This window comes from Gymnodraco acuticeps, unplaced genomic scaffold (genome assembly GCF_902827175.1).
Source record: "Gymnodraco acuticeps unplaced genomic scaffold, fGymAcu1.1, whole genome shotgun sequence".
Classification (NCBI taxonomy): Eukaryota; Metazoa; Chordata; class Actinopteri; order Perciformes; family Bathydraconidae; genus Gymnodraco; species Gymnodraco acuticeps.
The window spans coordinates 1,541,454-1,566,482 of NW_022990966.1; the positions used below are offsets into that span (position 1 = coordinate 1,541,454).

The window sequence follows — 25,029 nt, forward strand, 5'->3', positions numbered from 1 at the left end:
CGAAGAAACCGCTGATAGTGTTCAAGGGTTTTCAATCCTTACAATACATCAGTGCTGGAACTGTTTATATCCTTTAGTTCATCCAAATCAACCTTACTAGACTCCATTACTAAATGAAGTGTTTAGTAATGTTCTAAATATTTGACTTAGGTAAAAGTCTTTAAGTTTAAAGAGCACAATGTGTTTAAGTGATAGTAATATGAACTTCCCGTGATATCTACTGTAACTCCAACTTAATCGACCTTAGGGTGAATTTATATTGTGAGCACATTTTGTAGGATCTACCACCATACATACACTGAACAAAAATATAAATGCAACACTTTTGTTTTTGCTCCCATTTTTCATGAGATGAACTCAAAGATCTAAAACATTTTCTATAAACACAAAATAACCATTTCTCTCAAATATTGTTCACAAATCTGAAAAGATCTGTGATAGTGAGCACTTCTCCTTTGCCGAGATAATCCATCCCACCTCACAGGTGTGGCATATCAAGATGCTGATTAGACAGCATGATTATTGCACAGGTGTGCCTTAGGCTGGCCACAATAAAAGGCCACTCTAAAATGTTCAGTTTTATCACACAGCACAATGCCACAGATGTCGCAAGTTTTGAGGGAGCGTGCAATTGGCATGCTGACAGCAGGAATGTCCACCAGAGCTGTTGCCCGTGAATTGAATGTTCATTTCTCTACCATAAGCCATCTCCAAAGGCGTTTCAGAGAATTTGGCAGTACATCCAACCGGCCTCACAACCGCAGACCACGTGTAACCACACCAGCCCAGGACCTCCACATCCAGCATGTTCACCTCCAAGATCGTCTGAGACCAGCCACTCGGACAGCTGCTGCAACAATCGGTTTGCATAACCAAAGAATTTCTGCACAAACTGTCAGAAACCGTCTCAGGGAAGCTCATCTGCATGCTCGTCGTCCTCATCGGGGTCTCGACCTGACTCCGGTTCCTCGTCGTAACCGACTTGAGTGGGCAAATGCTCACATTCGATGGCGTCTGGCACGTTGGAGAGGTGTTCTCTTCACGGATGAATCCCGGTTTTCACTGTTCAGGGCAGATGGCAGACAGCGTGTGTGGCGTCGTGTGGGTGAGCGGTTTTCTGATGTCAATGTTGTGAATCGAGTGGCCCATGGTGGTGGTGGGGTTATGGTATGGGCAGGCGTATGTTATGGACGACGAACACAGGTGCATTTTATTGATGGCATTGTGAATGCACAGAGATACCGTGACGAGATCCTGAGGCCCATTGTTGTGCCATTCATCCACGACCATCACCTCATGTTGCAGCATGATAATGCACGGCCCCATGTTGCAAGGATCTGTACACAATTCCTGGAGGCTGAAAACATCCCAGTTCTTGCATGGCCAGCATACTCACCGGACATGTCACCCATTGAGCATGTTTGGGATGCTCTGGATCGGCGTATACGACAGCGTGTTCCAGTTCCTGCCAATATCCAGCAACTTGGCACAGCCATTGAAGAGGAGTGGACCAACATTCCACAGGCCACAATCAACAACCTGATCAACTCTATGCGAAGGAGATGTGTTGCACTGCGTGAGGCAAATGGTGGTCACACCAGATACTGACTGGTTTTCAGACCCCCCCAGACCCCCCCAATAAAGGAAAACTGTTTCAGAGTGGCCTTTTATTGTGGCCAGCCTAAGGCACACCTGTGCAATAATCATGCTGTCTAATCAGCATCTTGGTATGCCACACCTGTGAGGTGGGATGGATTATCTCGGCAAAGGAGAAGTGCTCACTATCACAGATTTTTTCAGATTTGTGAACAATATTTGAGAGAAATGGTTATTTTGTGTTTATAGAAAATGTTTTAGATCTTTGAGTTCATCTCATGAAAAATGGGAGCAAAAACAAAAGGGTTGCATTTATATTTTTGTTCAGTGTATGTATAGTGGTAGATCCTACAAAATGTGCTCACAATATAAATTCACCCTAAGGTCGATTAAGTTGGAGTTACAGTAGATATCACGGGAAGTTCATATTACTATCACTTAAACACATTGTGCTCTTTAAACTTAAAGACTGCAGCAATACGAATTAAGATAAATCACTTTTTTTAATCCAGAGATATGCAGCATTTGCATCAAAAATATACACAATGCCAAAACAGTATTCCTCGTAAAATATGATAATGTTAATGTTAGGGATTACCTTATAGGTATTACAATATCAAATGTGCAGTATAGGTACTGTAAGAGTACATGGTCAATACAAAATAAGTGTATGATCATGTCCATATTACACTTAGTTATTGCATGTTAAATATGTAGGGAGAGTTACTCATGTCTTGATCCTGTTGAGGCTTTGGAGACTGGCAGGCAGATTACAAACTCCCCCAGAGTCATGTTCAAGAGAAGCAGTACATTGTTACCATCATGCCTCTCTGTCAGTGGTGGGAGGGGTCCTGCTAATAGCTACCAGCTGTGTGTCGTGACGGGGGGATATAAGGTCAGAAGTGTGACTTTAGCCAAAGTAAACCTGAACCGGGTCCACACTCATCATAACCCGGGCAGCCTCTCCACATGCTCTGCTTTGCATTAAAGTTTCACATGGCTCCCATAGACGTTTAAAAAAAAAAAAAGCACAATTGATGAGTGGCTCTTCCAGAAGTTTTAATATATATACTTTTACATTTGATCAAACAAGTAGTAAATGGGCTGATGTTAGCTTAAACGGGCCCTATTGTGTTAGAGAAACGTTGCCTTTGCAGATTACCTTTAGCATGTACATGCACACAAACCTATACAACACACTGCAGGACAGGGAAACCCCCTACAAGCATAATAGGGCCTATTTAACACTATTGGTTTAATAAATGTCTTATGTGGGTTACTGATGAACACAAGGCCACCTCGTCTCAACACAGATACGAGGATAACGGATGTGGTCAAATGTCCTTCTCTATTGAATGATTCAGGCCATACATTGTGTCGCTGTCTTCTCTCTAGATGTGGAGCACAAGGAGGAGGACCGGCGCGCTGCAGTCAAGACCGAGGTAAGATTTCTGCTCCATTCAGTCTTTGTGTTTTCTCGCGGATGTAAGTCTCAAGGTGTCTGTCACACCACGGCTGTAGCTTCCTTTGTGAGGGTGAAATACCCTTCCTGCCACAAACTGTGAAGCCTCTGCTTGCCAGCATGATCGATGGCTGTGCTGCAGCTTGAACAGAAGCATAACAGCTTTTCTTTGACTTGACAAAGGGCAGCTATTGTGGCAGAAATGTTGAATACAACTACATTCTGCACCTGACTCCTACAAACTGGTATGTTATGAATACACCAACCCAACTAGCAATTCTCTTTTGTGTTATGATTTACCCTGGATTGCAGGTTGATTGAATGACTGGTTATATGGTTTTTGAGGGGAGGTTTGAGTGTTCTTCATGACTATAGCTGGTCAGGACATTTTGGGAAATACACCTACAGTATTTGTTTTCTTGCAAAGAGAATATCTTACACATTTATCTTAGCTTAGCAAAAAGTCTGGAAAACGGCGAGCCCGGCTTTGTCCAAGGATTTACCGGTACATTTGATCCCTTTAGAAAAGGCACAGTTTTGTCATTTTGGGATATACGCTTATTTGCTTTTTTAAGCTTGAGTTAAGAAGATTGATGCCATTCTCTCTGTTAGATATGAAGCCGGAGCCTGTAAGCTTATCTTAACATAACGAGGGGAAACAGCTTCCCTGCCTCTTCCTAACAATAACTCCCCCAAACCAGCATCCTTAAACTCACTAATGAATACCTTATATGTTGCCTGTTCTATCTGTACAAAAAACAAGTTAAAAAACAATTCTTATCTTACATTCAGCAAGAAAGTTAACTTCTCGAAATATCAAACATTTCCTTTAAGCTTATTTTTATGTATTGTTAAATTGTTTGGCCAGCTACTCTCTTGCAAAGAGTAAACTGTTGTTTCACCATTGATAGACTAGAAGCTTTGCATCGTCGACTATCTTCAAGGTTCAGAAAACATTGCCATTGAACTTGTAGGGAATGGTACCTAATGCTGTATACATTTGAAATATCAAATACACTTGGAAGCTTGTTGTATCAGTGGGCTGGTGACCTTCAGGTGTTGTGATTAGACATTGTGGCATGACTTCTTACTGCCTGACCAATCACAAGCTAAGGGCATACCAACATTTGAGTCCTCATCTTTTTGGAAATGAGACAACCCCATCTCCTCACTTATTAAACTAGAGTGTATAAGGCTCTAGTGACAGGTGACATATTTATTACAAATCCTTATGCTTCCTTATAAAGAGAAAAACGAAGAATAAAGAACAAGTAGCTAACTTTTTTTTTTTTTTTAATATCTTAAACAGGCAGGTCGAGGCAAGAGGGGAGTTGGTTGGGAGATCAGCCTTCGTCAGAGGCCCATGCCCAGAATAACCTTCCAGGCTGGTGACCCTTATTACATTAACAAGAGGACCAGAGAGGAGTGGCTGGCCAAGTGGAAGACGGAGGTGAGTACCCCAGCTCTCTCCCAGCCACCGTAGATTACAGGTTCACAAGCTGCTGGGGCTAAAGATAGGGATTGTGGTGCATTCACAGCCAAGTGTATTTGATGGGTCATTTGATATCTCATGAAGGTACCATTTACGTCAGTGGATTTCCAAGGCCTTGGCTCAGTGAGCTCCTGCATTTCCTGACTTTGTTCTTGTCCATTGTATTAGCACAGGAAAAAGCCTTGAAATGATTAATGGTTCTCCCACGAGAATGTTGTTGTTAATTCAGGACCTGTGTCCATTTTGCATTGTTTTCCCAGCAGAAATGGGATTTGTTTCTATAGCCGCGTTCACACCGCAGTACTTTTCCCACTTTAGTTCCGATATAATTCCAAAAAACACCGAAAAGAACACCAAAACACCAAACACCAAAAAATACCAAAACACCAAAAACACCAAAAAGAGCCGGAACTAAAATGAGTTAATCAGAACCTTTTTACCCCCTTTTCCGTCCCTGCTAGAGAGCAGGTACTTTCGTGGGAGAAAAAGGTTCCTATGTCTGATTGGCTGGGCGGATTGCAAACCACGCCCCGTAAAGCTCCAAAAATAATTTTGTGAAGCCGCCATTTTATTATCCTCGCATTAGCATTATTAGCATTAGCCCAGCGCAGAAACGCAGAGAGACTAACTTATTGCAACACAAAAGAAAACGGGAGCGGTGGAGATGAGGAGGTGTTGGCGTTCTGGCGATTTACTCGGAAGGCTTCAGTAGAAGCTGCTGGGAGTCCCAGCAGCTTCTACTGAAGCCAGTCCCCAACTCCGGGGACTTCCGGTCGGGGACTTCGGGTGGCAGTATACGCCGTGAAGTTGTTTGCGGCCTGCCAGTAAACCCAAAGCAGAAGAAGAAGAAGTGACGTCAGCGGCTTCATTTGCTTAATCCTTCCCCAGGAACTTATTCCGGTGTGAACGCGATCTGTACTTAGTTCATGAGAACTAAAGAGTTCTCATGAACCTTTGTGGGAAAAGTACTGCGGTGTGAAAGCACCTTATGACAATATCTGGAAAACATATCAACACTCCAACTGCCATTGGAGAATAGACACTTTCATATCCGTTTGCATCGGTTTCTTGGACTTTTTACACCATGAGACGAGGAGGTCAACAGCGGTTTTCTGAAAAGTTCAGAGATTTTAACTAGAAGCTCTAAATGAAGACTGACTTTAAGCGCTTTCACTGCAGAAGCCAAACCTTAGTTAGCCTTTAGTCATATTGCTATTATTGTAATTATTTGTGTAGACTGGACGTTGGTTATCCGTTCTGTAAATTGTCACCTTGGACTGTGGTATAATGGTTTTAAGTCCAGGGTTTGGATGTTGAAGAGTGTGAGCTAGGTTCAGATATTTTCTGATGACCGTATAGTCCTGCTTTGGTTATGGTTTTATTTTCTATATAAAACATCCTGACATTTTACCTTCAGCATGAACTCTTATTTGGAATGACTCAAGGTGATGAGCCTAGTTTAGCCTTTGCAGACACTTTATTTATGGAAGTTCAGTCGCTACATTGGTCAATGGGAAAACATTTGTTAGAAGCCTTAGATATGCACCATTCTGCTTCAGTATTTTTACTTCATGAGGACGATTTATTTTATACAGAGTTATTCAGATTACATTTTAGTATGTATTTCGGAGCTTTAGGTTGCATCATTAGAATCTTATTAACTTATTCAGACCAGCTGCCAAAAGGACCTTTTGGTGAGATTGTTTTGACAACCTTCAAAGGTCAAGGACACATGAAGTGCTTTAGGTATTCAGAGAAAAGAAAATGTAATTTTGTGATTTTGTATGGAGAGCTACTGAATGGAGCTTATTGTCAACAAACTGATATTTTTTGCTGCATTCAGAAAATCTCTTGAAAATGTGATAACGTACACAAGCTTGTATTCCCCTTTGGAATATGAATAGTAGCAACTATGCCAGCCTGATGTTAAAGCTGATAAATATGGAGTTCTCCGCATTACCTATTACTTAGTCGTGTTAAATATGACTCCTGGTAGTAATATGATGTAGTGCAACTTCCTCTCTTACATAATGAGGAGTTTCCGTAGTATCGACATGGGGTCTTCCATCTCTTCTGCCCAAGCCCCCGTTTGCTCGACTCCAGAGAGGGATCAGAGAGCGGCCATAAAAATGTCTCCAGGGAAGAAATATTGCCAAATTAGCAAGACATGCCAGGGTCCCACATGTGAAATGTCGTAAAATATGAGGCAATCAGGCAGTTCAGGTTTACCAAGCAGAGGTGGATTATCTGGAACAAGTAGCCGTACAAGGCTAAGATTTAAGGGGATTTGTAAAATGTAAATTCTGTGTATTCGGTTTTATTTCATCTGGTGAATAGCAAGCTTTGATTTAATTTACACAAAAGAGTGATTTATGCTGGCCCTTTCCTGCTTTCGGGGGAGTAATGTGATGCCGAGTTTCAGTTTGCTCTTGACACAGAGCTTTTCTGTTGCATGTTTCTGCAGCAGGGAGGACATGGTGGCTGAAAGGGTTACTGCCGTCGTACACTTCTTCGGGATCTCTCTTTTTTTGTTCATGTGCCTTGAGTTACAGTGGACTTCTCCGTCCCTCCCTCTCCCTTTCCCTCCCCCATTCTTCTCCTGACCCCTCCCCCAACTATGGAAATGAACTCTGTGCTATGGATATGAGGGTGAAGATGAGGTTTGCAGCAAATTTCCAGCCCTGCTTGCAAGACAGCCTCTTGGCTCGCTGCCAGGATTTTGCAAGTCCTCTCTAGCCAACCAGAATTCCTTTCGGCAATCACCTGACCCTGAATTCCCAGACAAAGAAATGTTCATGCTTTCTTTTTTTAAGCGATCTCTTCTACCCTGAGAGTGGGGGTGAAAAAAACTCAAGCCCCACACTGGATTATGAAGGTTGCGCGCTGGTGTGTATGGGTATGTGCACTGCATTGTTTGTTTGGTAACATGGAGGGATAGTGTGCATGTCTGATTAGCCTGCTTACAGCGAGGGGAATATGCTGACTTCAGGTATTTCCACGAGTTGCCGTGGACCATCTGCTCTGCTCAGCTTAAAGGGAAACCGTCTCTTTAAAAAGGGAGAGTGAGCAGGCTTTAGCCGTGTTTGGGGAAAAAAGTTGCCTCTGTGAAAAAGTTTTTCCCGTGGGGTGAAAATGTGCTGAAACTATTTCCTGTTTCTTAAAAAGGCAAAGAAATGTCAGAGTGGATATATTCACCTAAAGGATTTTGCTGTTTTGCCATGATTTCACCTTACATAACATTTTACTGGGAAAAAAGTTGTTGTGTAGGCCTCAAATCGTTTTACTTGCTATCAGTGTGTACTTTTTTCTGTTTAATGTAGGCCATGGATTTACTACGAGAGGAGGTATTTGATAACTTGAAAAGATTTTAAAGGGCTTTGGAGGAAACGGAGCAGCCTCTACAGGGAGCCTTTTTTTACAACTCCACTTGTGGATTCATGGGGGATTCTGTTTATGTATTCATGGCTGACTCTGTAATATTCCTAATTATCTCTTAAAAGGACGCAATACAATGAGAACCAGATGGTCTATTTGGGTGTGACCCCCCAAGGCCGCTCATGAAATACACAGCCTTTGTAGGGATCTGTGCTAAAATCAGGTTAATGAATGAACAGAACCTGCCACTTGTGCACTTTTTCAGGCAGCATTTCCACTTTTAAAAGCAGCACTTTTTCATGGTTTAAGACCAGCTTTTGCATTCCTTGTCTGATGCATCTTTAGTTACCTACACCTGTCGTGTCTTAAGGAAGTTTTTATTAATTGTTTGCAGTGCTGCTCAGCAGATAAGATTATTTCTTTGCACTGAAAAACTGTCACTGTAAAATCCATCAAACAATTACACAAAACAGTCCCTGCTGCGTCTCTGCTGCCTGTTGCACATGAGACACTACTGCATTCAAAGGTCAACATCTTTTGTGTTGCTTCAAAGGCTCGCTGTCACGTTGTCTGAGGAAGTAATGTTTAGTGACAGTTTATTTCATCTAACTTTGACCTTTAATCAGTTTGCAGAAAGCTTGGTTGTTGTGATTTGATTGCACCTGAACTACTGCTTCAACAACTTATTTTGTCTGATGCCTTTTGTTTTCATTCCTGTATTACATGGGAGTTTTCAGGGTTTATGCACAATGTGTTGACGCTTTGAGCCTCATAACTGTACCTCGTAATGTTAACAGCTTATAATAGGCAGTTGTTGTCTTATAAATAACTGAAGCTACGCTGTAAACGTGACCTTTTTGTTAACAAGTACAGCCAAGATTGGAGACTAAAGTATCATCTACACACCCCAGAGACTAATATCTGTTCTCTTTTTTCTCACAGTGCACTCTGTCACCCCTGAGCCCTCAGGGTATCATGCTGCACAGACTTTAAGTCAGATTATCCCTCATTGTGCACCCAACATGCCTCTACACTCTGCTAGAGCCCTGAAGAGCTTCTGCTTTCACTCTATCCATAACACATGTATGTCAAAACAGCAACTGAGGTTTGGTTTTCCATTGAATGCATATTGTTTTTCCAGGGGGAGAAAGTGTAGATTTTTTCCCTGTGACGTTGTTAAACACATTTACTCTGCCGTGTGTTTACATCTTCAGTATGTCTGCTGTCATTTTTGGTATTTGTCTTCAGCGCGGCGTGACAGCGGATATAAGTGGTGGTATTTCTGAGCTGTCAGTGACAGGCAGGCGTGTGTAAATGATAAAGACCGCATTCTGTCTCTGCTACCTCCTTTCCTCTTTAGACTCGGAGGGTCTGTGTTGCTGGTGGAGCTGCACTCACTGTGAGGCCCCGAAAAGGGGGGCATTTACAACTGGGAAGAGGTCCAGAGACAAATATCTGGTTCTTATAGCCACTGAACTTTCTCTCCTCCCCCCACTGGCTTTTCCAGTGTCACTTTCTTATTGGCTCTGACTAAAGGGACTGTGGAGATAGTTTGACCCTAAAAGCGCCAAAATTAGCCCAGTAACAGCAGTTTGGCTGCTTTACTGCCCCCCACTATATATGCGGTTACTGGTCAATAGAGCTACAATGATTAGTTTAACAAAACGTGATGGAAAATGATTGCCAACTATTTTGATTACCAATAATCTTTAGTCACTTTTTATGCAAAAGTGGCAGAAAATGCAGTTTTCATATTAAACTTAATATCTTTGTGTTTTGCTATGATAAAAACACCTTACACTTTAAGAAACTGGGAAGGACATGTTTTACTTGTATCTGATATTTTATAAGCCAAACAATCATTACATTAATTTGGAAAGTAAACAAATGAAAATAATCGTTATTTGCAGCCATACTAGACAATGAAGCAACTCACTCTTAAATAAATTCATTAAAACTCCCGTTGCATTTTTTCTCTGTCAGCGCATTTCTTCCAGCAACTGCTTGCCTCACTTTCCGATATGATTACAGATTGTTTCTCCCCATACACATCACGTATTAGCAGTGTAATTGACATTTGTTAGTTTTTGCAGTTTACCATCTGGAATCACACATCCAAGCAGGCTACCGAACACTAACTCCAATGTGCCTGTGCTGGAGCCAGGAAGCCTAACACATATGACTTTGAACTATCCTTCCAGCAGTACAGTACAGATATTTATAAACCACAGCAGAGCCTCTAGATTGAAGAGCACATGTTTCTACTCTTCTGCACCGAAACCCCTCCCCAGGCCATCTAAGCACCGCCTCCCCTTAAAGGCTCTATTGTTTACGAGTGTCACACTGGGATGGAGGATTGTGCTCTCACTCCGGCTCTCCGATCCCACTCCACCGCTGGACATTTACAGTGTGTGTGTGTGTGTGTGTGTGTGTGTGTGTGTGTGTGTGTGTGTGTGTGTGTGTGTGTGGTGTGTGTGTGTGTGTGTGTGTGTGTGTGTGTGTGTGTGTGTGTGTGTGTGTGTGTGTGTGTGTGTGTGTGTGTGTGTGTGTGTGTGTGTGTGTGTGTCCTGAGAACCTGAGAATCACTTGAGGAACGTAAGCACAGCTGTGCAGCATGGCTCTCACGTGGAGCCTATAGTAGGACTAACACGTGTTTATATATGGGACTTTAGACATATATATATTCCGTCAGTGTGTGTGAAAAGAAAAGAGGAGGAAAAGAAGAAAGTTAGCATGTGTGTGCATGTGAGTCCTACCGTGTGTGTGTTTGGGAGAGAGACATCAGAACAAGTGCAGCTGTTGGGGATTTACAGTGAGAGGCTTAAGTCCCGGCTGCGTCTCGTCCTCTCTGATCGACCCAACAGTGTCAGGTACCACAAACCCAGTGACCTCAGCTCGGGACACTATAGAGTTACTGTACACCGTGCTGATGATGAATGGAGATAAAAGCATGTTGGAAAAAGCCGTCAGCCTCCAACAATCAAGATTCTTCACTTACACAGCTAAATGGCTACACATGCTATCAGCCTCTATTTATATTTTATTTAGGAGTAATGCAATTGAATTGAGAGTACTGCATGGCCATGATACAGGTAGAACCTTTTGATAATGGGGCATATATATCCTTTATTTAACCAGGTAAAAATGCTTTGCACATGAAGCTTCATTGATCACAATTCTTAAATAAATAATGGTCAGATGGCTGTGTGTAAAAGAGAGAGTGTGTGTGAGTGTGAGTGTGAGTGTGAGTGTGAGTGTGTGTGTGTGTGTGTGTGTGTGTGTGTGTGTGTGTGTGTGTGTGTGTGTGTGTGTGTGTGTGTGAAAGGTTGCTGCTACAACAGTGACAGACCCACAGAGAACTATAATAATAATAATAACTTTAATAAGGATAAAATAGGGGGCAGAAATGGAAGTGTTACATTGCATAATAGGCACTCAATGACTGCAGGCCTACGCCAAACACATTCATGTATCCGTCCTGTGTATTGCCCATGTCCCATACTAGTATCAACAGAAAGAAAACCTAGCAAAAAATCAACAAATCTTCCTTGGCAGAAATAGGAAGTATGACCTATCAGCCAAACTGATATGTCTTGTTTATTTAGTAGTGCCTATGTGGAAAATCTCAATATTTTAAAAAGATAAAAACGTGTGTGCATGGCACCTAAACACTGTCTACCCAAAGCACCTAAACACTGTCTACCCAAAGCACCTAAACACTGTCTACCCAAAGCACCTAAAGATTGCAAATATTACTTGTGCAGATTTTAGTTTATTTCTTATTTGACCTATCCTGGGCCTTGAATCGAACATTTAGAGTTTATTTTTGTCTGCCTGTTGTTATAGACTTGTCTATCAAGTTTATCACTCGCTAAGGTCTTTAGTGGGAGATGATTTTTTTCAAACAGTCCTATTTGTATATTTGTGAGCAGGAGTTTATCATTTTTCCTGATTTAAAATCAGCGTTTATGTTTGTATTTTCCTGTACACTATATATTTAGACAGCTTTTTGAATTAACAATTAGTTTTTTGTTTTCTTTAAGTATTTTAAATTTGTTTTTATATTTAAAAAAAAAAGGAAGTATCCAGCTTGTATTAAATACTCCGCCTCAAACACTGGACACATCCTTTGAAAGACGTGTCCTCATCACTGCTGTTACTGTATTTCAGGCAGAGAAAAAGTCCAAACTGATGTCAGCGATGAACACGATGAAGGATCACGAGGAGAGCGAAACAGAGACGCAGAAAGAAGAAGAAGTCTCAATAATCAAGCACCCAGCGCCTTCAAAGCAGCAGCAGCCTCAGTCTCACACGCAGCCTCAGTATCAACAGCAATCACAGCCGGCATTGCCACAACAACAACATCAGCCGCCGCCACCTCAGCAGCAGCAGCCCACTGACCCCGCCTCCCCCACCGTGGCCACCACCCCCGAACCCGTCGCCATCGAGGGGGGAGACAAGACGTCCCCCAAGCCTGCAGACACTGAGCCCGAGTATGAGGTAAGATTGATATTGATTCACACTGATTAATGATCGGCTGTCGACGGACAGAGCTCTGTATTGGAAGAAGGATTTAGTCTAAAGCCAGGTTAATCCATGTCGAGTTAAGCGGCCATTCATGTTTTGGGAAGTTTAGGTGTTTTACAACTAGAGATCAGAAAGCTTAAAAAAATACTAAATATGTCATGTTGACTTTTAATAGAAAGGGCTGAAGTGACGCAGAGGATATGCAGCACAAAGCGTGTTGCATGGGATTCGCATATTTCACTCAGAAGCATGGTATAGTTCTGACTGTATATGAAATGTATACATTATACTATATATGGTTTTTTTCTGAACATTTAAAAAAGGGCTTCACTTTGTTTTAAACAAGCTTCAATGTTAATAATCTGTGAACGTGTCCTTTTACATACAAAAATGTACAGTTTGTTATGCATTCAGTTTTAGGATTATCTGTGAAGATTCATTTTAGAGATGTAACGGTAAGGAAATCAGCAAAAAAATATTCAGCAACTATTTTGAAAATCTTTTAAATCAATGCAATTATTTTTTAAAGTAAAAATAGCAAACTGTTATTTTGTATCGTCTTTCTCATGTGTGATGGTTAGAGTTAAATATTTGTCTGCACTGTTAATAAGATTAATCATAATTAAATTAATCACATATCTCCAGCCCCAATTTGTAGTGTTGAGTATGTAGTATAGCATAATAGGCTTTGTATATTAAATATGATGTGTTATAATATCGTCTTCTATTACATTTGTTCTTTATTTAACTTTGGTCTCCATGGTGCTGAAGAGGTTGCATTGTTTCGGGTCGTCATTCGACTCGATGCATATTCTTCCTTTACGTTACATTTACAAATTTTCTAGAATTTTCTCAACTGACGATTATTACATGCCTGTCTGTACGTCATTTATTTCCCTTCATAAGATTTGATTTTCCCTGTCAAATGTTTTTTTGGGGAGTTATATCATATCTGAATCGAGGGTCTGAATAACGAGCCTGCTGAACTCTGTACATTTTGTAAAGCTCTTTATGGCAGTAAAACGTTTCTTGAATGTACCAACCCAAAGTTCAACAAACTGAAGCAGACAGTGGTTAGAAAATATTTCACAACTATGAATTTTAAACAGTGTGGATGATTTGGTTTTTTGTTTTGGCTGCAGGACGGTCGTGGTTTTGGCATCGGCGAGCTGGTTTGGGGGAAGCTGCGAGGTTTCTCGTGGTGGCCGGGCCGCGTCGTCTCCTGGTGGATGACAGGGCGGAGCCGAGCGGCCGAGGGAACCAGATGGGTCATGTGGTTTGGAGACGGAAAGTTCTCAGTGGTGAGCGTTCAGAGCCAATGGCAATGTTTCTGGTCAATCTTTCACCAGAAATCAAGCTTAACAGCCTTAAATTGAGAGTGACAACCACATATTTTATAATCCTTTTTTGTATCAATATGACGTCCTTTCTCCATTTCTCATCAATGCAGAGAGACTTTTATCCCAATAACAACAATTCTTCAAACATGTGAAGTAATGTAATGTCCTGTGTATTTCTACAGGTCTGTGTAGAGAAACTCATGCATTTAAGTTCCTTCAGTAATGCCTTTCACCAACCAACTTACAACAAGCAGCCCATGTACAAGAAAGCCATCTATGAGGTGCTACAGGTGAGAATAAGAGCATTTATTGATTGACCTGCTTAAAACTTTACACAACTGGTTTTTTTTTAACAGCAAATGTAACAGTTATAGTTGCTAGTGTAGTCAATGTGTCTTACATACATCACTGTGCAGTTGTTTTCACTTGTGCATACATTTAAAGCCGAGATAGACCAGTTCTCTGTTTGTGCGCTAAAATTAAGCTCAAGCCAATGGACACTTAGCTTTAGCATGAAGTCTGATATCAGGGGTAGACTGCCAGCCATGCCCTATACATACAATAGTGCTACTATCAAAACCTTGCAAGCACACTCATTAACATGTTGTAAAACAATAATTGTAGTTTTACAGGCAATGAAGCACTGGAACTGTTTCCTCTGATTTAACACGCCGCAATAAATTGTAAGGTTAATTTCCCATATGTTCCATAAAACCATTAAAAGGCATTGAAATGTACTGCGGTAAAGTGCTTAGATGTGGAATACAGAGAAAATGATCAAATCATTGTTAGGATATCAAATCAATATGTCTTTGGTTGAGCCCACACTGGATCATTTACTGGACTATATTTCTGTAACGAGGATAAACTTCAGCTTCTAATATTGTTTGTTTTCAGGCGGCTAGCACCCGGGCAGGCAAAGCCTTCATGGCCTGCCCCGACAGTGATGAGACAGAAACCTCCAAATCAGTGGAAATGCTGAACAAGCAGATGATTGACTGGGCTATGACAGGATTTCAACCCACTGGACCCAAGGCTTTAGAGCCCCCAGAAGGTGAGAGGAAGTCAATCTCTTTTACATTTCACAGATAAAAGCTGTTAATGGATTTCTTCAAGTACACATTTCTTAAATTAGGGGTGTAATTGCATTATTCATGTTCTTGCTTGTCATTTTAATTGTTTGACATGCTGTGCCCCACAGAGGAGCGTAACCCATATAAGGAAGTCCACCCTGAGATGTGGGTGGAGCCTGAAGCTGCAGCCTATACGCCTCCTCCAGCCAAAAAGCCTCGCAAAAGCACAACAGAGAAATTCAAGGTCAAGGACATCATTGATGAGAGGACACGAGGTAAGGTGCCTCATTTATTGGGTTAAATAGGAGTCATGAACTCTGTATTCATCCCCATGGGACAGACTCAGCATTAGAGTAAGTGGTCTCAGAAGTAGTGTGTGGACAAGAGGTCCGTTAGAGAGGCAGGTTTCACATGGAAGTGAGTGATGTGACAATACAAAAAGGCTCAAGCCGTACTACATTTCCAAACAACTTTTATAAATATCATCACCGGCTCGGACTCTTAATTCTATCTATGAGCATCTCATTACGTATTTACTACTCATTACTAGTCCAGGAGCATTCAATGCACCATGTACATATACTGCTATTAGGCGCGTTCACACCAAGTACTTTTCCCACAAAAGGTTCCTGAGAACTCTTTAGTTCTCATTAACTAAGTACAGATCGCGTTCACACCGGAAATTAGTCGCTGGGGGTGGATTAGGCAAATGAAGCCGCTGACGTCACTTCTTCTTCTTCTGCTTTGGGTTTACTGGCAGGCCGCAAACAACTTCACGGCGTATACTGCCGCCCAAAGTCCCCGGCCGGAAGTCCCCGGAGTTGGGAACGGCCAGAACGCCGACACCTCCTCATCTCCACCGCTCCCATGTTTTATTTTGTGTTGTCATAAGTTAGTCTCTCTGCGTTTCTGCGCTGGGCTAATGCTAATAATGCAATGCGAGGATAATAAAATGGCGGCTTCACAAAAGTTTTTGGGAGTTTGATGGGGCGTGGTTTGCAATCCGCCCAGCCAATCAGACACAGGAACCTTTTTCTCCCACGAAAGTCCCTGCTCTCTAGCAGGGACTGAAAAGGGGGTAAAAAAGGTTCTCTAGAACTAATTTAGTTCCTGGGACTTTTTGGTGTGAACGCAACTAAATCGTAGTTCTCAGGAACCTTTGTGGGAAAAGTACTTGGTGTGAATGCGCCTATTGCTAAAGATAATAAATGCAACATGAGTCCTTCATAAAAACAAGTAGCCAGAATGGATTTACTGCCAAACTGGACCTAAAATGTATCCTGTTCTCTTCTTATGATGAAAGTATCTCCCCTTAGAATTTGGTATACCACAGGGGTCAGTTTTAGGGTTTCTGTGGCTCCTAACTTACATGAATCATCTTTTCCAGAGAGGCCTGCAATTCAGTTCTTCTTTGAAAGCTTTTTAAAAAATGGGCCAATAAATTAAGGATTTACAACTTCTAGCATTTCTTCTACATAGTCAGAATTACTGTATATATATGTATGCACAAGCAAAAGTAGTTTTAGACTATCATAAGAAAACTATAGTTCTGCATTTACACAGATGGTTGCTGGATATTATTCATTGTCATGTTGTTTTTTCCTTCTTCTGATCTATGATTATAAATAACTACAACAACTTCACTCTGTAGGTTAAAAGGAGATACTGCTGACCTCGCACATTTATGTTGAGTGTTAATCCTAAATAACTCATGGAGGTGTCTCATGTTTTGTATTTCCAGAGCGGCTGGTTCAAGAAGTGAGACAAAAGTGCCGCAGCATAGAGGGTAAGTGATGTGTCCGCTGAGCTCTCTGGCTTGAAGCAGCCTCTCAGAGTTAACACCTACATGCCTTAAACTTGCCCTTGTCGTTGCCTAGCAAAAGCAGAAATGTATGCATCAACATTAATAAAACAATAAAAGAGTCAACATGTAGAAACCATATTTCCATGATTTGCTGCTCTCGAGTCCTCTCCAAACATAGATACCTGCTAAGCTCATTAGATATTCGCCTCACAGCTGTTCAGATAATTGTAATGAAGTGTGAAGTTTGGAGCATCGCAGCAGCGAGTTCACACATCTTTGACCGCCCCCCTTTTAAAATACTGACATGCTGCACTTCTTTCTGCAGACATTTGTATCTCCTGTGGGAGTCTGAATATTAGCCGGGAACACCCGCTGTTTGCGGGAGGAATGTGCCAGAGCTGTAAGGTAAGCTGACATAGAGGTCATTCAAAGTCGGGGACTCAACATCAACTACTGTGTCAAAAAACAAGCCATAGCTCCATGTTTCAAGTAGCACCCATGACATGTTGGATCTTAAAACATGTCAAACTGCTCTTATCTGTTTCTACTTGTGACAGAACCACTTCCTAGAATGTGCATATCAATATGACGACGATGGCTATCAGTCATACTGCACGATCTGCTGCGGAGGAAGAGAGGTGCTCATGTGCGGAAACAACAACTGCTGTCGGTGAGATGACTTCTGAGTTTTACTGTCTGGTGAAGGTGGTGGTAAAAAAGCCACAATGTCTTTATAAACAATTAAATGTAAATCATGCCAGCAACTTTTGCAGGAAGAAGAAATATGTATGGTTTTATGGTATCTAAGAAAAGTATACAAATGTCAGGTTGACAACTGAATTTACAGAAAATCAGCCAAAAGAAAGCACGTGACTGATGCAAGCTTTCATCCACTAGTGCAATGCACATTTTTGAAAAGTATATGGATTGAGATTAAATATGGTGGAAATTACCGAGTCAGATGCCAAAAAACTGGTGAAGAAGAAGCTGCTTCAAGATGACGTAACTAGAAGGAGAGCGCGAGTCAAACCTAAACAAAAAAACAGTCTTTCCACTTATGCACATGGATTTTTATAAATGTGCATCAGTGGAAAGGCTAAAAATAGGTGCATGGACATTTTGTGGATTGAAATGAAAGGACTGGCAGCAACATCATTTCACAGTTACAGGAGCAGACACTATTTCATGACAACTTGGTAGAATGAAATACAAAAATAGACACCCTTCCACCACATACCATAAAAGTCAAGCCAGTATTTATCCGCAATCATGCTGACAAACAGACCGAACAACAAACAAAACCGCATTAGTGGCACATACAGAAGAGAGAGACAGCCAGTCCCCCATGAAATGAAAAGAGAATCTGTCACAGCCGTTTCTCAGCTATGCTTCATACAGACCCGTTATAAAGTCCAAATCTCCATCCGATCTGTCATATCCGATATAGCTGAAAAATATCCACCATCACAACCGAAAAGGCACGTTTTCATACAGTATGCTTGGAATGTAAGATCTGTCCCACAATGAACACAAATCACTAGTTACTGAATGAAACTAGATCTTTGACCCACAATGAACTAGGGATGGGAACGATTAATCGAATATTTGAAATTATTCTTTTTTTTTTGGGAGGGATGCCTAAGTTGATTATATATTATCAAATTGAATAATTCAATGTATATATATACACGACAGTGCCATAGCTAAATGTGTTAGTTGATGTCTAAAGGTGTGTTTTGCTCCGTTCACCGGTCCCTCACAGCGGGCAGAGCTGCAGGTGCTGATCTCTCTCTCTTGCGTCCGGTTATACTTCACTCGTGTTTATGTCCAAATCCATCAGATCTAGCTAGTTCTAGCCAATGATATGGCTGCTGCCCCTCCCTACACGCAGATCACGCAGACTCAAACCTCATCTTTTGCCCAAATGTGGCGCAAATGTGCTCCGCAGCCGCTGCGAGGTTCCGGCGCTAACAGTTCATGAGCGTGCTCCCCCGCCCCCTGTCAACACTCGCGACACATGAGTGGCCAGCCTAAACAACAATAAGCGCTGCTTGGCAACCGTGTGTGGCGGCAAAGTACATAGACATTTTGACTGGAGAGATTTAGTTTTGCCGGTATTCAACATATCTTACCAGTCATAGTCCGGTAATTATTTACACTCTAAGAAGAGTCCTACACAACAGACATGGCGTCAAAAAGGAGTAATGTGTGGAAATATTTCTGAGAGGGTCTTCTCTACAGCTGGCCTGATTGTGAATCGCCTCCACACATGAAAGCTGTAGGCCTATAGCTGTCAAACTGTGATCACCAGTTCAATACATTTTACAAATTCGACTTGGTTGCTACACTTATTTGAACATGTATGTATTTATTTCCAAAAATTATTTTAAAAAAAAATTCAAATTTTTTTTCTTTTTAACCCAATTTTTTTTTTATAGGATATGTACAGTTTGGTTAACCGGTTGGGGGGTCGAATATTCGAATATACATTTGCTTTCAAATTGCCATCCCTACAATGAACTAACCAATGGATACTGCCACATAAACCTTTGGAAAATACTGATCTTTAGAGTCTTCTTGGAGTATAATATTATCTCTTGTACTAACCAACCCCCTCGACATGTGTTCAGGTGTTTCTGTGTGGAGTGTGTTGACCTCCTCGTGGGTCAGGGCGCGGCACACTTGGCCATCAACGAGGACCCATGGAACTGCTTCATGTGTAGTCCGAAGAACGCGTTCGGTCTGCTCGGGCGTCGCAGTGACTGGCCCAGCCGTCTCCAGCACTTCTTTGCAAATAATCACGACCAAGATTTTGTGAGTTATAGACCTTCAGGATATAAATCCCACTAACCAAGGAGCCACATTTTCCTCTGCGTCTCACTGCCTCCCCCTCTCTCTCCCTGTGATATATTTCAGGAAGCACCAAAGGATTACCCCCCAGTCATGGTGGAAAAGAGGAAGCCTATTCGGGTCCTTTCGCTATTTGACGGCATAGCAACAGGTTAGACAAAAAGTGGATCGCCTTTCTTTATAACATTTTCTGTTTGTATCAATTAAATGCAACATTTTCACAATCATTTTTGTAATTAATCAATTGACTTCAATATGTGATATAAACTCGTATTGGTAGACGTGGAAAGAATTGTCTTTTATTATCTTGCAAGACCTACTCTTGCTATCTGTCCACGTCTGGCATTTTTGGGTATGCTGCATCTGGGGCAAGACATTTTAGGCAAACTGATTTGGGTCAAGAGGAGCTGGTCTCTTTAAGTGTTTTAAAAATAGATGAAAGAAGTTGGAGGAAGGTTATTAACATTTTAGAACGAGATATATGTGCTCTACAATATGAGGACATGAGTATTATATTTGATGTTATTCCCACGATGTGATCTAAAATGGACCTGTCTACAATTTGATTAGTTGTACCTCTGCAAGGAGATGTTTAATTGCAATAAAGCTTAAATAAATATGGAAAAATTAAGTGCACATAAACTTTTATTTACACTATCCCAGACACCTCATCCTTTTTTAACTCAGCTACATACAGCTCCAAGGCTACACATCAGTTTCTGCTTTTCATTGTGCACTATAATTAGTTTTGTCCTCAGTTTTACTATGTTCTGCCTGACCTTTGACCCCGTCTTGTGCAGGGCTTTTGGTTCTGAAAGACCTTGGCATCGAAGTGGATCGTTATATAGCCTCTGAAGTGTGCGAGGACTCCATCACTGTGGGTATCGTCCGGCATCAGGGTCGCATCATGTACGTTGGCGATGTGAGAACCGTCACACGCAAACATGTGAGTTTCATTTTTTTTGGGTTAGGGTCTTGTGAAATTTGCATGTTTTTAATTAGTTGTACTATGCTTTAGATTCATACAAGGAGTTGGCAAAACAACTCTTCAAATCCCACATTACGACTTGTTTAACATTGTTAAACAAGTCGTAATGTGTGTAATCCCACATTACGACATTACGACTTGTTTAACATTGTTAAACAAGTCGTAATGTGGGATTTGAAGAGTAAACGTGCACAGGTATATCTGTGGCTTAAACGCGGTAAATGAGCAACTATTGAACAACTGAGTAAATACAGGGACAACGCACCTAGCTATGACTACAGATTGTCTCGTTAGGTAATCCAAGAATTGCAAATCATTTCATGTTCCTGTACCAACACAGAAACACAGATTCATCAATAAGAGAATGCGTCTAGAAAAAGACGAAGAAAACTATATTTGGATGAAAAGGCAACACAGACTGTAAACTCAAATGAGATAGAGATATTAGTGGTCACTACTCCAGTTTTAAATATGAAACATATTTAAACCAATCATAATGAGAACTATAGGCAGCTACTGAATCAGAGCAGAACAACTAAATGTTTTGCACAGTATACTTGAAACTTGGCAGACTAGTGCTGTGATACCTTTATCTATACTGCCTCAGTCTTTATCTGTGTTTCTGACTTTGTTTCTTATCTTTAAACAGATACACGAGTGGGGGCCTTTTGACCTAGTTATTGGTGGAAGCCCATGCAATGACCTCTCTATAGTCAACCCTGCACGGAAAGGTCTTTTTGGCAAGTTTACTGTTCACTTTTATACATTTCTTTGTAATGTTGTTTTAGATTCCTATCATGTCAAATACCAACAAGTTGATCATCTAAATACACAGATCATCGAAATATAAGTATGTGCCCTTTACTGGATATTCAACCCTGTTCAATGCCTCTCTTTGTCCCACAGAGGGCACCGGCCGCCTCTTCTTTGAGTTTTACAGGCTGCTCCACGAGGCTCGGCCAAAGGAGGGGGAAACCCGCCCTTTCTTCTGGCTCTTTGAAAACGTGGTTGCCATGGGCGTCAGCGATAAGAGGGACATATCTCGCTTTTTAGAGGTCAGCTGAACTTGTTGCTGAAGATTTATTATTATATATACAGTGTGATGTGATGCCAGTGACATAACGATTGATGGCTTATGAATGCCCACTTGTGGCACTCATTTATTATCTCTAGACACAGATCATGAGAAGGAAGCACTGACACTCTTGATGTAATTTTAATGTGCTATGTTTGATGTACTCTTAGACGCTGTCTTTTGCTCTCCATTTTGCTTTTGCAGTTCAGACATTTTGGAGAACTTCACCTGACCCTATATCGATTTTAGTACATTTAAAATACAAGCATTTTATCCCCACAAACTAGAAAAACTAAATATGAAATGGTAACTCTCTTACCTTGAGTCCTGATGTCTTTTCTCCTATGCTTTACTTGGATTTCAGTGCAACCCGGTGATGATTGATGCCAAGGAAGTGTCCGCTGCCCACCGCGCTCGATACTTCTGGGGTAACCTTCCTGGCATGAACAGGTTGGTGTGTGAATGGTGAGGGAGGCAGCAGTCTGAGACGTACACAATGGAAAAAGAAACCCTTGGAATAAAGAACTTTGTTGACAGAGTTGCTTTGTGACATAGGCCAAGCTTTTAACAAATCCCCTTAATAAGGTAGTCACTATGCCAGTTATATATATTACCAAAATTAAGAAATGAATTCTTCAGACTGAAGGATCAGCACATCTAACTGACCAATCAGCAGACCATCCGCATATTGAAACTGGCTATTGTCAATTTAATTCAGCAGTTAGAGTTAGGTGTATTCTGGCATATAATCAGATGGGTCACACATTTATTTGCTGATTTATATATGAATTACTCTCTCCACAAAATACATTTATTAATACACACCAAAATATTTATGATTGAATACAATTAGACAAAACTATTTTAGTTTCAAATGCATTTATTAAAATCCCCAAATATAAAGTATTTGCAACTTTCATCAGCTAATATAGCAGCACATAGCACAAAGAACCACTGTGGAAAACATTTGGAAAAATGTTTTAACTAAACTTTGCTGTAAAGTACAAACTTACACATCAGACCGCTACAGGATTTAGCAATCTTTGGATTTTGTTGTAGTGCCAAACGCAGGAATCTGCAAGTTGAATGCTTAAGTGAAGTGAATGCATTACCTTCTCCTGGTCAGGGTGCTGGCTCCAGCTCTAACTGCTCTTCTCTCGGCTCTGATCACTTCAAGAGATGCAGCAGTGGACCAAACAGCTCCATAACCAAAGACTGCACATTGCCATTCCCTCTGCCTCAGATTGAATTACCTGTCTAACATAATTTACATTAACTTCATTCCAGTGGTGGAATGTAACCAAAAACCATTTACTATGCACTGTACGCAGGCACAAATGCGAGGTACTCAATTTCAGTTTTCCATTAAATGCAACTTTATACTTCTACTCCACTACATATCAGTTGTACTTTCAACTACATTTGACATCAGACAGCTTTTGTAACTTTTCAGATAACAATTTGTAATCCCCTTCCTGTTAAGGGAAAACTGTTTGGTTGAAGTTGATTTTGAAGGTTTGTGATGAACTGAATGATGAAGTGTTCCTTTATAGGATGAGAAAATGTTCCTACTTCTTATGCTAAATAAACAATTTGAAAATCCCTCTTGGTTCAGCTAGAAAATACGTCTCCACAATAATGAAAACAGGGCTGTTTTTCTTAGCTTCTTAGCTAAAACTACCCAACAGTATAAAAGGAGTAGCTAGCACAGCCTGAAAACATCGACAACAGTATTTAATCACAAGACATCGTTTATAATAGTTAGTTATAGACTTGAAGTAGGCTACATCTTGCTGATTAGTACCATTACGTTCTGGATACTTCCCACACCACTGCTTCATTAAAGGTCCCATGTCGTGCTTTTCTGGTTATTTCCCGTCCCCATGTGTGTTATGTAGCTTTTTATCCATGTAAACGGTCTGCAAAGTCACAAACCCTCAAAGTACAGAAAAGTACAACTGGTGGACTCATCAGAACAGATGGGAGGGGGGGCAGGAGCTCCAACAAGCCGTTTAGGACAGAGAGTGAATACACATACTATACTGAGATGCTGTATGAGAAACCAATGTGATTTTGGAACATTGTTCAATGTTCCAAATCCAAAAGTTTCTGACCATAATTCCATTGTTGAGGTCTACTAGACTAGTAGACCTCAATAATGGAATTATGTTCAGTAGAAATGGCTATGTCATGGGACCTTTAATGCAAGGTGGTAACTTAGCTAAGCAGGAAGTTCACAAGCATGCAAATACTTGCTAGCTAGCTATGTAGCTAGCTAAACGACATATTAAGAAAAAAGAAAACATTTATAATTCAACAACATTTCATCACTTACGAAAATGTTGAAGGCCGTTACATCCATGGTTACCAGACGCCATGTTTAGGTTGACATCCGGGCAGGTGTTGAGCCGTTGATGTTAATTAGACTGCGTCGATATTACGTAACTCTCTGACATCTGATTGGCTACAGATATCTGTTACATTTTCTAAAAATAAATATTTTTTAAACGCTTAAGTAGCCTACATTTTAGGAATCAAATTACAGTTACAGGATGGCATTCAAACCATAAACAAAAAATATCATTTATAGTTGACAGATTTGTTAAAGGAAGTACAAAGTTATATAGTAAGACTTCATGTAAAGTGTGGCCCCTCTTCTTTCTCTTTCAGGCCTTTGAGTGCCATGTTCAATGACAGGGTGGACCTTCAGGACTGCTTAGAGCACGGCAGAACAGCTAAGGTAATTGAGTAATACTTTGACAGAACAAATACACCACAACAGAAGTACATGCATCTATATTTGTTATATTACATTAATTTGGTAGAGGCTTTTGTCCAAAGCAACTGATAGTATCAAGATAAATTGTGTTTTTCCTGACATTTCAGTAATTCAAAACCAAGAAACCAATCAGAGAGGCAGTCAGAGATGATTTTATTAAAACGCAACATCAAAAGAATAAAAGTGAAAAAGCATGACATTTAATTTAACTTCTCAAAGCAGAAGTAAGCACTTTGCGCACAGGCGGCTCCCAGTGGCAGCAAGAGGTAACAGTTTGATAATCCATCAGTAAGTGATCCACAGAATCCACCCCTTTTAATAAACAACTGCTTCTCCTTTTTTTAATTAAGCTATATATTTATATTTGTTGTCTTCATTATATAGTTACATTTTTTCGGCATGCTTTTAATAGTATTTTTAAAACATTTTTCTCTTATTGTTATTTTTTTCATTTATTTCTTTATTTATTCAGAGTCTGATTCTGATAATATTTGCTTCCTTTTGTCAGTTTGGCAAAGTGAGGACCATCACCACCAGGTCTAACTCCATCAAGCAGGGCAAGGACCAGCACTTCCCCGTCTACATGAACGAAAAGGAAGACATACTCTGGTGCACTGAGATGGAAAGGTATGTAACAGAAAGACTGTTCTTTAAACTAACATTCACAG

The 25,029-nt window shown here is 40.8% G+C and overlaps 1 protein-coding gene across 7 annotated transcripts in view; it reads left to right on the top strand.

The window, feature by feature from the left end:
* LOC117558860 (DNA (cytosine-5)-methyltransferase 3A-like) overlaps window positions 1-25,029 on the top strand; it is a 41,746-nt gene that overhangs the window by 13,503 nt on the left and 3,214 nt on the right. For 4 of the 7 annotated variants that reach the window (XM_034235313.1, XM_034235316.1, XM_034235315.1 and 1 more), the window contains exons 5-22: window positions 2,992-3,038; window positions 4,368-4,508; window positions 12,096-12,425; window positions 13,595-13,753; window positions 13,975-14,082; window positions 14,690-14,846; window positions 14,994-15,140; window positions 16,607-16,651; window positions 16,995-17,074; window positions 17,227-17,339; window positions 19,300-19,483; window positions 19,586-19,670; window positions 20,320-20,465; window positions 21,157-21,247; window positions 21,414-21,562; window positions 21,947-22,047; window positions 24,253-24,322; window positions 24,870-24,988. In XM_034235313.1, coding sequence (XP_034091204.1) covers window positions 2,992-3,038; window positions 4,368-4,508; window positions 12,096-12,425; window positions 13,595-13,753; window positions 13,975-14,082; window positions 14,690-14,846; window positions 14,994-15,140; window positions 16,607-16,651; window positions 16,995-17,074; window positions 17,227-17,339; window positions 19,300-19,483; window positions 19,586-19,670; window positions 20,320-20,465; window positions 21,157-21,247; window positions 21,414-21,562; window positions 21,947-22,047; window positions 24,253-24,322; window positions 24,870-24,988 — 2,272 coding nt within the window. The remainder of the gene's footprint in view (window positions 1-2,991; window positions 3,039-4,367; window positions 4,509-12,095; window positions 12,426-13,594; window positions 13,754-13,974; window positions 14,083-14,689; window positions 14,847-14,993; window positions 15,141-16,606; window positions 16,652-16,994; window positions 17,075-17,226; window positions 17,340-19,299; window positions 19,484-19,585; window positions 19,671-20,319; window positions 20,466-21,156; window positions 21,248-21,413; window positions 21,563-21,946; window positions 22,048-24,252; window positions 24,323-24,869; window positions 24,989-25,029) is intronic. The other 3 variants (XM_034235317.1, XM_034235318.1, XM_034235319.1) reach the window with 3 other exon arrangements.